The 13,411-nt window shown below is 58.2% G+C and overlaps 1 protein-coding gene and 1 long non-coding RNA gene across 3 annotated transcripts in view; one reads left to right on the forward strand and one right to left on the reverse strand.

The window, feature by feature from the left end:
• Positions 1-946: 946 nt before the first annotated feature.
• On the forward strand, positions 947-4,813 carry UROD (uroporphyrinogen decarboxylase). Its single transcript, XM_027838083.1, has 9 exons — positions 947-1,039; positions 1,576-1,748; positions 1,822-1,901; positions 2,764-2,826; positions 2,907-3,266; positions 3,434-3,571; positions 3,933-4,033; positions 4,337-4,403; positions 4,545-4,813. The coding sequence occupies exons 1-9, from the start codon at positions 1,020-1,022 to the stop codon at positions 4,704-4,706; spliced, it is 1,164 nt and encodes a 387-aa protein (XP_027693884.1). The 5' UTR covers positions 947-1,019; the 3' UTR covers positions 4,707-4,813.
• Positions 4,814-8,020: 3,207 nt separating this feature from the next.
• LOC114024885 overlaps positions 8,021-13,411 on the reverse strand; it is a 14,862-nt gene continuing 9,471 nt past the window's right edge. For both annotated transcript variants that reach the window (XR_003566962.1, XR_003566963.1), the window contains exons 3-5: positions 11,008-11,220; positions 10,190-10,316; positions 8,021-8,666 (exon numbers count right to left, since the gene is read on the reverse strand). This is a non-coding gene — a long non-coding RNA (uncharacterized LOC114024885). The remainder of the gene's footprint in view (positions 8,667-10,189; positions 10,317-11,007; positions 11,221-13,411) is intronic.

The raw sequence follows: 13,411 nt of genomic DNA on the forward strand, positions 1-13,411 counted from the left end.
TGTTACTGCTGTAACAGCGACATTGTGCAATGACTGACTTTGATAGACTTAGCTCTTCTCAGCAATGCAAGGATCTAAGACATCTCCAAAAGTCTCACGATGGAAAATGCTATCTACATCCAGAGAAAACTGTAGAATTTGAATGCAGATCAAAGCACACTGTTTTCTCCTTTTTTCTTTTTTTCTTGTAGTTTTTCCCTTTTGTTCTGATTCTTCTTTCACAACATGACTAATATAGGGGCAGTTAGGTGGTGCAGTGGATAGAGCACAGGCCCTGAAGTCAGGAGGACCTGAGTTCAAATTTGGCCTCAGACACTTCCTAGCTGTGTGACCCTGGGCAAGTCACTTAACCCTGTTTGCCTCAATTTCCTCATCTGTAAAATGAACTGGAGAAGGAAATGGCAAACCAGACTAGTATCTTTGCCAAGAAAACCCCAAATGGGCTCCCGCAGACTCAAACATGCCTCAACAACAAAGTTAGGTTTGAAATGTCTGTCCAGACATGAACCCGTTCAAGGTTTCCAACAAAAAAGCATGTGAGGGAGATGCTATGATTATTCCTATATTACAGATAAGGAAACTGAGGTCTCAAGGGTAGGTAACAGTGGAGCTCTGAGGCTTCCTTACTGAGAGACCCTAAGGCTTAGGGCCTAAGCAGCTCGTCTCCCCGCTCTGGGCCTCAGTTTCCCCACGAACACCTCCATCACTGGGCGGCCGGTGAGGCCTCGCCCGTCCATCCGTCCCGCCCCACCCCCCCCACAACCTTCTGCTGCGCCTCTGCTCTGGACTTTACGGTAGTAAAGGGGTCCTGCAGGCATCGACTAGGGCAGCCTCAGCTCCTCAGGGCCCAAGCTTGGCGTGTCATGTGACCACCAACATGGCGGCGCCCAAGAACGGCGTGGGGCGGGACCTGGCTGGCGTGGGGGCGGACCTCGGGGCGGGAACAGGGCTGGGGGCGGAGCTTCCAGAAGAGTCTGGGGCTGCTCTGGGACCCCGCAGGGTAAAGTGGGGTCCGCGCGATGGAGGAGACCGGGGTAAGGTGAGTCCGGCCGTTCTCCCCGCGTCCATGCTCCCAGCCCTCAGGCCCTGGCCTCGGCACTCAGGGCTCCCTGTCCTCCTACCCCCCAGGAACCCCCCAACCTTGTCCCTGGCCTCGGCACTCAGGGCTCACTGTCCTTCTACCCCCCAGGAACCCCCCAACCTTGTCCCTGGCCTCGGCACTCAAAGCCCCCATCCTGCTACCTCCCAGGACCTCCACACACACACACACACACACACACACACACACACACCCCCCCATGTCCTGGCCTCAGCACTCAGAGACCCCCACATCGTCCTTCCCCAGGACCCCCTCCCAGCCCCGGAGCCCTCTCTGCTCTTCCATGCTGGCTGCTCAGAGGCTCTGGGGTCTGTGCTGGGGAGGCCCCGGCTGGGCAAGGGCAGGGTGGGGGATGGGGGTCAGGGCTGGGCCTCTAGGTTGGGGAGGGGGGAGGCTCAAGCCAGGCCTGGCCAGGGCTGATAAGGGGGGTGGGGTGCCCTAGCCTGAGGTCCCTCCCGCCCCCTCGGGCTACCCAGCAACAGCAGCAGCCCCAGCAGCATTAGCCAGAGCCCGGATCCTAGCCCAGGAGGGGACTGCCGCCAGGCCTTCCCCAAGCTGCAGAATGACACCTTCCTGCGGGCAGCCTGGGGGCAGACCACAGACTACACACCAGTGTGGTGCATGCGCCAGGCAGGCCGCTACCTGAAAGGTAAGAGGCCTGGGCCAGGGGGAGCAGAGGGAGGGCAGGGGCAGGACCCCCCTTAACTTTCTGCTCCCCCCAGAGTTCTTGGCGACCCGGGCTGGCCAGGACTTCTTTGACACCTGCCGCTCCCCTGAGACCTGCTGTGAGCTGACCCTGCAGGTGAGGCCTCCGGGAGCCTGCAGGTGCCCCCCTGGCTCTGTGGGTGGCCCCAACTCCTCCCCCTTCCTGGGGGGTCTGAGCCCCGCCTTACTCCAGGCAGGAGACCTGGCTTTCCATCCTGCGGCTCCAGGGGAGCAAGGCCTCTGGAGGCCCCCAGCTTGTGGATTTCTGGGCCGGGTGGGCTCCACATTGTCTGATCCAGAGTGTGACTGGGACTCAGATCCCCTGCCAGGACTCCAGAGCTGACGAAGAGCCTCCTCTTTCTCCTTGAGCCTCAGTTTCAGTCTCTTTAAAATGGGAGGAAGAGTCACTGCAGAACTTGATGAAGCAGCTGCTGAGTATGAGGAGGGCCTGGGGTGCAGAGCTCAGGGAAAACCCAGGCCCTGTTCCCTGGGAGGAATCTGGGGAGGATTCAGGGAGGAGGAGAAGAGGGGGGCAGGCAAATGCCCAGGAGGTGATGACCGACATTCAGTCCTCCAAGAGCCCAGCCTTTACCCCCAGGCAGCTGCCACCTTGTTCCAAAAAAAAGAGGCCTGCCCAGCCAAGTCATACAAAGGATCTGAGGCCAGCGAGGCCTCTGGGAGCCAGGAACACCCAGGGGAAGGCCGCCTAAAGGAGGCCACAGAGGCAGGGAGCACCAGTAGTATTGTACTCATTTTATAGATGAGAAAATTGAGCCTAGGGTCCCTCCGCTCCCAGTGTGAGGGTCAGCCTCTTGACTCTGGGTCCGGGGCTTTGTGCTCTGTGCGAGACCCTGGCCTTGGGCTCAGAGCCTGATGGGACCATCTCTGTGCCCTGTGCTGGGGCAGCCGTGCCCCTGGCGCAGGCTCAGAGACACTCATGCCCCCGTGTTTTCCCGCAGCCGCTCCGACGCTTCCCCTTAGATGCTGCCATCATCTTCTCTGACATCCTGGTGGTGCCCCAGGTATGATGGGGAACTTGGCGAGGGAGAAGTGAGGGAGGGAGGGAGGGGGCCTTCAGGCTCCAGTTACCCTCTCCCCCCAGGCGCTGGGCATGCAGGTGACCATGGTGCCCGGCAAAGGGCCGACCTTCTCATCGCCCCTAAGGGACGAGCAGGACCTGGACCGCCTTCAGGCCCCTGTGGACGTGGACAAAGAGCTGGGCTATGTGTTCCAGGCCATCACGCTGACCCGCCACCAGCTGGCGGGGCGTGTGCCCCTCATCGGCTTCTCAGGGGCCCCATGGACACTGATGTCCTACATGGTAGAGGGGGGAGGCTCAAACACCATGGCCCAGGCCAAGCGATGGCTGTACCAGTGGCCCAAGGCCAGTCATCGCCTGCTGGGCCTCCTGACCGATGTCCTCGTTCCCTACCTCGTGGGCCAGGTGGCTGCAGGGGCACAGGTGAGGGGCCAGGAGGGAGGGGAGGGAAGGGAGGTCAGGGGACCCCCGGGGGGGCCAAGAGGGAGGGGAAGGCCCAGGGCGTGGTCTCTCCGAGGCCTGTCTGGTGAGATAGCTCTGGGCTGCCCTCTCTTAGCCTCTGACCTCTAACCTTCGACCCTTCCCCCCAGGCCCTGCAGGTGTTTGAGTCTCATGCCGGGCACCTGGGCCCTGAGCTCTTCTCAGAGTTTGCGCTGCCCTACATCCGTGAAGTGGCCCAGAGGGTCAAGGCCAGGCTGCAGGAGGCAGGGCTGGCACCAGTGCCCTTGGTGAGGCCCCAGTGTGGACAAGGGTCTGAAAGGAGGCAGGTGGGGGAAGGGGGCGCATGGCAGGGGTCAGTTCAAGGCTTCTAGGCCTCGGTTTCCCCTTCTATAAAATAGGGACATGAATCCTTTTAGCTCTGACCCCCCACAGCTGTTGTGGGGAAATTTTTTTTTTAATCTTTAATTCTTTTTTAAATCTTTAATCTTAAAGCTTCTGGGAAGAAGGAGAAGGGTAGAAAGGGTTTGGGGAGTTCCAGGAAACCCCGGCCCATGGGGGTTACAGTGGGGCTGAGGGGGGCCAGGCTCACCCCGGTAGACGTATCCATTCTGGCCTGGGACACTCACCTCTGCCCCTCCTCCTGCCTAGATCATCTTTGCCAAGGACGGACACTATGCCCTGGAAGAGCTGGCCCAGGCTGGCTACGAAGTGATTGGAATTGACTGGAAAGTGAACCCTGCCCAGGCCCGGTGAGTAAGGGGCCTCAGTCCCCAGGGCCTGGGTTTGAGGCCCAGCTCTGCCTGGCACTGATGGTGTGACCTTCGACAAGTCATTTCCCCTCCTGTACCTCAGCTTCCCTGTGTGTAAAATGGGGGGGGTTCTCTTTCAAGGACTTCCCAGGGCTAATGATCTGTGAGATCTGTGAATGGGAGGCCTCCTGACAGGGTGGATTTGTCAGGCGGGTGGCTTTTGGGGTGGGGGGATCCCCCAGGGATAGGCCTTCGTGACTGTGGCTTGTGATAAATGCTTATTGACTGAATGACTGGTTTCAGGGAACGTGTGGGAAAGTCGGTGACCCTCCAGGGCAATCTGGACCCCTGTGCCCTCTACGCCTCCAAGGTAGGGAAGTGGGGGGGGTGTCTGTGTAGGCTCCGCGGGCACACGTGCCCCTCTCAGTGTCTGACTGCGGTGAGCCCTCCTGGGGCCCCTGCGCCCACCTGATCACGGTGGGCTCCACGCTCTTCCCTCCCCTTTCCACAGGAGAAGATTGGACAGTACGTGGAACAGATGCTGGCGGCCTTTGGGCCCCAGCGGCACATTGCCAACCTGGGCCACGGGATCTACCCAGACATGGATTCTGCTCACGTCGGAGCATTTGTGGAGGCGGTGCATCAGCACTCCCGCCGACTCCAGGACAAGTGACCCCCCTCCCCCACCACCCCAGGGCTGGTCTCAGGTGCCCCCACCCCCGACACGAGAATGTCTGTGAGAAAGGCCATTTTTAACAGAATAAAGAGTCTCTAGTGGCCTGGCCTGTTCCTCCTCCCTCCTTCAGAAGCCAGATTTCACCGGGGGCTCCCAGCACGGCGCTGTTTCATTCTGAGGCCATGGCCCTCGGGCCCACTACTGTCCTTCTCACACAGCTCCACAGCCCGATGCTGTTTGAGGGCCTGCCCGGCCCTCTGGACAGAGGTCAGAGGCTGGCCGTGGGACACAGGCAGTCCTTAGAGCAGAGGTAGGGCCTGGAAGGGAAAGGAGGCCGGAGCCGGGCTCAGGAGTCTGGGCTGGGGGCTCCTGCGGGAGGAAGATTAGAGACAGGAGGGGGCAGCCAGCGCCTCTGCCTGGGGGCCAGACGGAGTATGGGCAGGAGGGGGGGCCCACAAGCCAGCCCCGCCCCACCCCCGCTGGACCTGGAAGAATGAAGAGTTGGGTCTCTGAGGCCTCTCCCAGTGCCTGGTCTTGTGTCCAGCAGGGGTCAGGGAATGTGTGGGAAAGGCCCCCATACCCTGTCCTGGAGGTATGGGGCCTAGGCTGGGCGAGGCAGGCCTAGCCTTCTCTGAAGCCAAGGGTGGCACCCAGCCTGGGGGATCCTGAGGGGCTGAGGCTGCCATGGACTCGCTCAGGCACCGGGGACACAGGCCTTGTCTTTCCTGGTCCTCCTCTCTGTGAAGGGGGGGTGAGATTGTGCTCCATTATCCCTGACTCAGTGAGCCCATGAGGTGGAGAGGCAGCTGATGTCAGGATCCTGAGTCTGAGAGCTAGCCCCCGGGGGGGAGGGCTGCCTCGGAGGTTGGGGGGGAGTGTCCCTCCCTAGAGGCTCCTTCCACTGATCACCTGTGCCTAGAGCTGGTTTCTGGGCCCCACGGAGGCTGTTGGCAGGATACTCCCCTCCCAGCATTCACCAGCTTCTCCCCCAGAGTGGGAGCTGGCTCCTATGTCTTTGGGAACCCAGCCGGGTGGGCTCTGGGGCACCAGCATTCTGTAGACCAGCTATGAAAGTCAGTGGAGAGCTGAGGGAGGAGGGCAGCGAGCTGGCGTGGCTTACAGCCCTCTTAGTGTGACCAGGCAGGAGGTGAGGGGCACATCCCTGAGGGTATCCAAGACTGCAGAGCACTCACCTACCAGACCTCACTGGAGCTTCCACACACCCCTTCACTTCTAAGGGGGTGCTTTGGGTAAGATGATACCCATTTTACAGAAGAAAAGACAGTCTCACTGAGGTGAGGTGGTCTATCTAGAGGTCATCTGATCAGGAAGTGCCAGACTCAGTTTGAGCCCAGGTTCCTGCTGGCTCTGAGTGCAGGAGGAGATGCCCTGTGTGGTGGAGAGAGCTGGAAAGATAACACCAGACTGGGGGCCCACAGAGGGTCAGAGCCACTAGGAAGGAAGGCCTCCAGGTTGGTGGTGTGTCCTCCCTAGAGGGTTTCTTCAAGGATGTGGATAAGAGGCACACAGGGGACTATCAGAGCCAAGCCCCTGCCCTTCTGTGGGCCTCAGTTTACCTATCTGAAAAATGAGAGGTAGCCCCCTGGGGCTGGTCTTCCCCACCAGCATCTCTGGTTTTTGTTTTTGTTTGTTTTCACCAACATCTCAAAGAGGGAGAGACAGGAGCCACAGGGAGGGCCAGGCTCTGGGGGTGAAGGGGAGGGGCAAGGGGGCCAAGAGGGACCTGCTCAGATGTTCCCCCTCCTACAGCCACATCCTACTGAGCGCTTACACACCAAGAACTGGTTTGGTTTGTTATTTGAACAATCGTTCTCAATCTCTCCTCCCCTTCTTAGTCAGACCCTAGAAAAAGCTGTCTACACTGCCCCTTTCCACTCCTGTCACACTCTTTTAAACCCTCTTCAGTCTGGCTTCTGACCTCATCATTCCACCAAAACCCACCTCCAAAGTGACCAAGGCCCTCCTGGCTGCCAGATCCTGTGGCCTTTTCTCCATCCTCATTCTCCCTGACCTCTGGCCCTCCGTGATACTCTCTTCTCTCCAGGTTTTCAGGACACCTCTCTCTGTCTCTGTTTCTTTCCATCCCTCCCCCCCGCCTTCTCTGTCTCTCCCTCCTTCTCTCTCTCTCTCTCTCTCTCTCTCCTTTTCTTTCTGTCTCTCTCTCCCTCTTCCCTCTCCCCCCTTCTCTCTCTCTGTCTCTCTCTTTCCTTTTCTTTCTGTCTCTCTCTCCCTCCTTCCTCTCTCACTTTTTCTTTCTCTCCCTCTTTCCCTCCTCTCTCTGTCTCTCTCCTCTCTGTCTCTCTTCATGTGTCTGTCTCTCTCTCGGTTCTCCTTCTACCTCTCTGCCTGTTCCTTTTCTATCTCATTTTCTGGATCCTCCTCCCTGTCTAGCCCCCTGACTGTGGGGGTCCCCAAGGCTCTGCTGGCCCTAGAGTATTTAAAGCTACTCACACTTTTACTCTTCACTGCCTGCATCAGCTGTTCTCAAAGTTTTTTTTATCTCAGGACCCTTTACACCTTTAAAGTTTTTTCAGGATCCCCCCCAACAAAGAGCTTTTATTTCCATGGTTTATATCTACAAACATTAAACCATATTAGAAATTCAAATGTCTAAATACTTTCGTGAAAATAGTTTTGATGCCCCAGGAGCCCCTGGGGTCTGAAGACCACCTTTAAGGATCCCTCTGCCCAACTGGCCTAGAGGCTCCTCCCAGACCTGGGCATTCCCTGTCCTGCCTGGAGTGCCCTCAGACCTCTTGGGCTCAGGCCTCGTCTCCTCCTGGAAGTCTGGCTCCTTTGTCTTTCTTGTTGACCTCCCTTTGATTACCTTGTATGTTTGCTTGCCAGTTTAAATGTAGCCTTTAGGGGAATGTAAGCTCCAAGAGGGCAGGAACTTTGTCATTTTGTTTCTGTATCTCCGGGGGCTGACCCACCATTCTCTGGTACATAGAAGACACTTGCCAGATTCCTTTAGACCTGGGATGGGCAACCTGCGGCCTCAAGGCCACATGTGGCCCTCTAGGTCCTCAAGTGCTTCAGTCCTTTGACTGAATCCAAACTTCTGTCCAAGGGCTGCACTTGAGGACCTAGAGGGCCACATGTGACCTCAAGGCCAAAGGTTCCTCACCCAGTCTTAGACAAAGCCCAGGCTGGTGCACGCACGCACACACGCACACACACACACACGCACACACACACACACACACACACCCCAGTGTCTCCCTGCCCCACACGCAATGTGGGGTTACTTTTGGCACCCTCAAAGCCCTCAAACAGAGAGGTGAGGCAGCTCTGGGGAGAGAAGTTTATTGACCATTTCTCCAAGCCCTCCACTCCTCTGAGCACCCCCATCTTGGCTTGCAGTCATGCCTGGGTATGGACAATGGAGCCTCTTCCTCATTCCCCCACTCTACACGGCATCAGCCCACCATGGCCGGATCTCCGGGTTTCACTGTGGGCATCATTAATTGAGGGAGGAAAGGGCAGCGGGTGAAATGCAAAGCTAGCCAACACCACAGGCAAGCAGGGCGCAGTCTTGATGGAGACAGATGGGTTTGTTCCACGGTGACCTTGACCCCAGGGACACCTCAGTTTTTCCTCTCTCTGAAATGGGCCAGATTGACAGAGGATGAGGTTGGGAGTGAGGTTGGTGGCCCTCTTGGGGCCAGCCTGTGGAGTGGGGACCTGGCCGTGACCATGGCCATGGGAGGGTTATCCAGTGGCCTCTTCCTTGGGGGGCTGCTCTAGACTGTGGCCAAGTGATGGCCTTTTGCCGTGGCTGTGGACAGGACCATGGGCGTGGGCTGTGTGAAGGGTGCTAGACAACAGAGTCGGCCTGTGGGTGCTGGGCCCCTCAGCCAGGGGCTCCTGCCCTTCTCCTTCTAGGCTAGGGGACTGAGTGGGCGACTCAGCCTTCCCCTCGTCTGTGCTGTTCACCTAGAGAGGACATAAGACAGTGATGGCCCACCAGTTTTCCCGGACCGCCTAACGCACCCATTCACCAGCTCTGTATAGAAAGCAGCCTGATGGGGCTGTGCTGAGGGGCCTGAAAGAAGGCCCCAAAGCTGGGGCTGAGCAGGTCTGCCAGCTCACCAGGGAGCCTGACGGAGGCCTGTCTTCCCTCTCTGGCCTGAGTGGCTCCATTTTAGAGCTGGCTTCCATCCCAAAGTTCAGCCCAGCCCAGCCCTGGCTCAGTTTCCTCTCCAAGGCCAGGTGTAAAGATAATTTTCCTAGACAAGTTACCCGATCCCCACTTACAAGGCTAATGTTGGTGAAATGCGTGACTCTGCCCAGCCTTCAAGGACAGTATTCAGCAAGGGGCGATTCAAAATACCAAGCTGCCCTCATCCATCAGGTCTCCTAGCTACTCTACTGGGGCGAGGGAGGGGAGCTTATGGGGGATGCCTCCCCAGCCCTCCCTCTGCCAGGCTCCCCCTGCGGACTTCCCTGGGAGCTGGGCCTTTGAACGACGTCTGAGCCGATATTCTGAATTATTGTCTGGGCTGTGGCTCATCCCAAGCGCCCAAAGTGACCGAACCAGCTCATAGCAGCCCCACATGCTGAGGCTTAACCCCCTGGCAGCGGGCAGTGGGCAGCTTGCCCAGGAAGAGGCCCACCAGTCCCAGGCTCTGAGCAGAGGGTTCACTTGGTGATGTGCTCACCTGCCCCGTCAGGGAACTCTCCTTACACAGACACAGACGTCTACACACGTACATACACACAGGTAGGTCTGTATACACAGGTCTCCTCCATTCACACCCTCCTCTGAGGTCTGCACTGTCTGCTTGGAGGCCTTGGTTCTCCTAGGTTCTGCTGGAGGAGCCCAAGTTCTGACAGGTTCCACCCAGACGAAGAGGTTCCCAGAACGGATGGAGGTCTGGGTGGATCCCGCGTCTGTTCTGAGGCTGAGCAGACTCAGCCCTGGTGCGTAGGCCCCTGGACATTTCAGGGAGCCCGTGTGGATGGGCTATGACCTGCTGGGGGTGCTGGAAGGAGGCCCCCCACAGCTCCTGGAAGGTTTGAAGTCTCTCCGCCTGCACCTCAGAAACCCAGGGCACAGTCCACACAGCACAGACTTGGAGGGGGGAGTTCCATGCTGTGTGCTGCGAAAGAGACATTCACAGGCCCTCCTATGGGGGCATTACCCACAGGCCTCCTCAAGTCCTGGCTAGGCCCCTGGTGGTAGGGGGGTGGGGAGGATAAGGCTCTGACTTCTGGTTTCTCCTTGACTGTCAAATCCTGTGAGACCCAATAACTCCACCTTCGACCCCTAGCCAGCCCAGGAAGGCAGAGAGAGCATAGATAAGGGTTCAAGGTCCCCCTCTTCCTGCATGATCCTGGGCAAGTCTCTGTCTTTGCCCATTTATGAAGTGAGGCAGTTCTAAGGCCCCCAGGCCCACCTTGAGGCCTGGCCTCCCGTGGCTGCCCCCAGTCATGCCCTCGCCCTCTCTGGGCCTCACCTGGGTGGAGTAGAAAGAACAGTTCCCACAGTGATCTTGCCAGTGGGTGAATCGAATGGCCGATTCCACGTAGGGGAAGTGCAGGAAACTAAAGGGCAGCTGGACGTGGAATGTCAGGCGGCCACACCTGTGAGGGCAGACAGAGCCAGACCGCTGTGGGGAGAGGGCTGGGCTGGGAGTCACAGGGCCTGAGTGTGAATCCTGCCCCTGGACCTGCCACCTGACCTCCGATGGGTCCCTGGCCCTGCTGCCTGAACAAGTCCCTGACCCTGGCCTTCTCTGGGCCTCGGTTTCCCCATCCACAAAATGAGGCATTGGCTTGACGGGGCTCTCAGGCAGCTGCCGCGGCCCTCGGCCTGAGCCTGCCTCTTTGGAAAGCTGTTCTCTCCCTAGGGCTCTGTTGCCCCACTGAGTCTGGGAAATTCAGGCCTCCTCAGGCGACCGGAGGTAGGGTGTGTGAGGCTCAGCTGCTGATACCGGCCCTCCGGTGGGGCAGGGGGTGCCAGGTTGCCCCACATCAGATCAGAAGACTGCCCGTCTCACATACATACACACACACACACACACTCACACTGTCTCTGGGGCCTGGGGTGGCTCTGCCAAGTGATGGCAAGGAGAGGAGGGGCAGCCTGGCAGCCCACTGGCAGTCATCAGGAACCAAGTTCCTAGCATGGGCTTAGGAGGCACATGACGGGCACGGGCTGAGAGGGCCAGGTTGCAGCAGTTTCCCCCTGACCGATCAGCATCTCTGGCCACCCTCCTCAACTGTCTGGCGTAACCTGTGACCCCAGCCCCATTCCCAGCCGGGGCAGTCCTACCTGTCATAGACAAGGAAGTCATCCTTGGTGCCCCCAAGGATGCTCCAGATGTCAGGGCCAGGCCCTTGCTGGCGGTAGACGGGTATGCCCGGGGGTGCGTGGAGTTCCAGCTCTCCATGCAGGGCCTGGGACAGAGGCGACTTCTCATTGACTATGATGAAGCGAACACCGGCAGCACCCACGCGGGCCAGGCGCTCCTGCAAGTTGCCTATGCTGAGGATGAGAATGGAGGGACTGGTAAGTGGGACCTTAGGGAGCCTCCTTTCCCCCATCCTCTCTTGCCCTCAGAGCCTCTGCTGGCAGGGCCTTGACCTTGAGATGGGACAGCCAGGAGAGTGGCCTGGCAGGCCAAGACAGGGGCCATTCCCAGCCCTGCCTTCGCTTCCCTTTGAGACTTTGGGCTAGAGCCTCCTCTGTCTGGGCCTCAGTTTCCTTCTCTGTAAAATGGTCTTGAGTGGAGGAAGGAGTGCCTCAGGGATTTCTGGGCTCCCTCAGAAGTCTGTGGGGAGGTGGGAGGCAGAGGGAGTTGCTGGATGGAAGCCTCTCCTGGGTCCCTCTGGCCCCCTAAGGTGGGGGAGGGTTGCCTTTTCAGAAAGATCCTGTTTCTGGTCAAGTTACCTCTGCCTCTTACTCTCCCTCCCCCTTTTCTCTCACAATGAATAAACCCACTGTTGACTAGGGCCTGGGAACGGGCAAAGGCCCAGAAGGTGGGGCATTCCTGGGGGCTGGCCCAGGAAGGGGAGGGTACCAGGGCGGCTCAGCTCAGAACTGCCAGGCCTCCTGAAGGCCATGGTCCCCAGTGCTGCCATGTCCAGCGGCTGCCAAGGGCTTTCCACACAACTGCCCTTTAGGAAGGACATCGAGTGCCAGAGTTAGGTTACTGGAGAACCTGGCCTCACATTTATGGTCCCTATAAAACTGAAGCCGCACACCAGGAGCTTCCTCTTCTCCTTACTTCCTCACCTCCTACTCACAGATGCTCCTGTCACTCCCGTCTCCCAGGAAGAGGTGGCCCTCCTCCTCGCCAGGGCTAAGCCCTCCACGTGTATAAGGGATCCCAGTCCATGCCACCTTCCCCGGCAGATTGCTCCTCTGTTGCCGGGCTCTTGTTCCTCTCTAATCTCGCCCTGCCTCCTGGCTGCTCCCCTCCTGCCTGGAGCACGTCCACATCTTCCCCATCCTCAAACAACCCTCGCGAGATCTGGCCATCTCCCACTTGCTGTCCCTTCTCCCCTCCCTTTTGTGTCTAGACTCCCTGAGAGGGGCCATCGGCAGCTGGTGCCTTCAGCTCCTCTCTTCTGTCTCTTCCTAAATCGTCAGCTGCGATGACTTTCCTCCATCCTCATCCTTGTTGACCCCTCTGCGGCCTTGGACACCGGCCATCGCCCTCACCTCTCTCTAGGTGTTGGGGACGCCCGCCTTCTCTGCTGGTTCTCCTCCTACCTCTCTGACCGCTCCTCCTCAGTGTCCTGCTAGGTCTTCATTCAGGTGACACCCACTAACCATGGCTGTCCCGCAGGCCCCTCCCTCTTCTCATCTCCTCCTGTATTATTTCACTGGGTGCTCTCATCACCTCCCATGCGTTCAGTTATCACCGTCTTAACCTCTCTGCTGACCTCCAGTATCACATCTCAGCTTCCTGTCAGATATATTGAACTGGATCTCTCATAGACACATGTCTTAAGTTCAACACATCCCCAAAAAGAATTCGTTATCTCTCCCCCCAAACCCTCCCCCCCTTCCTAACATCCCAGTTACTGTCAAGGGACCACCATGCTTCTGGTCACCCAATCTTGGTGCCATTCACAATTCCTCTTTCTATCTCTCTGTCTCTCTCTGTCTGTCTCTGTCTCTGTCTGTCTCTGTCTCTGTCTCTGTCTCTCTCTCTCCCTCACTTCCCATATTCAATCTGTTGCCAAGACGTGTTGAGTTCACCTTTGCCTCATCCCTCCTTCCCTTCTTTCCTCCGACACCGTCCCCGCCCCCCAGTGCAGACCCTCAACATGTCACACCCAGACTAAAGCCACAGCTGCTGGGAGCTCTGCCTGCCTCGACTCTCTCCAGACCATCCTTCGTTTGGTCTCTTAAACTAAATCTAAAGCAAATGTCAAACCTTGTCACACACACACAGACGCACACACACACACACACACACACACACACACCCCTACTCGTTAGACTCAGTGCTCCCTATCACCCCCAGGCTCAAATATTGAATCCTCTGTTCACCATTTGAAGCCCTTCACAAGCCGGCCCCTTCCTGCCTTTCCAGTCCGGTCATCCCACCATGTTCTTCCATTGGTGACACCAGCCTCCAGGCTAGTCCATGAACGCCACACTCCGTCTCTTGGCTCTGGGCATTTTCTCAGGCTGTCCCTTGGGCCTGGAACACTCTCCCTCCTCA

This window comes from Vombatus ursinus, unplaced genomic scaffold (genome assembly GCF_900497805.2).
Source record: "Vombatus ursinus unplaced genomic scaffold, bare-nosed wombat genome assembly UNPS02014825.1, whole genome shotgun sequence".
Lineage (NCBI taxonomy): Eukaryota > Metazoa > Chordata > Mammalia > Diprotodontia > Vombatidae > Vombatus > Vombatus ursinus.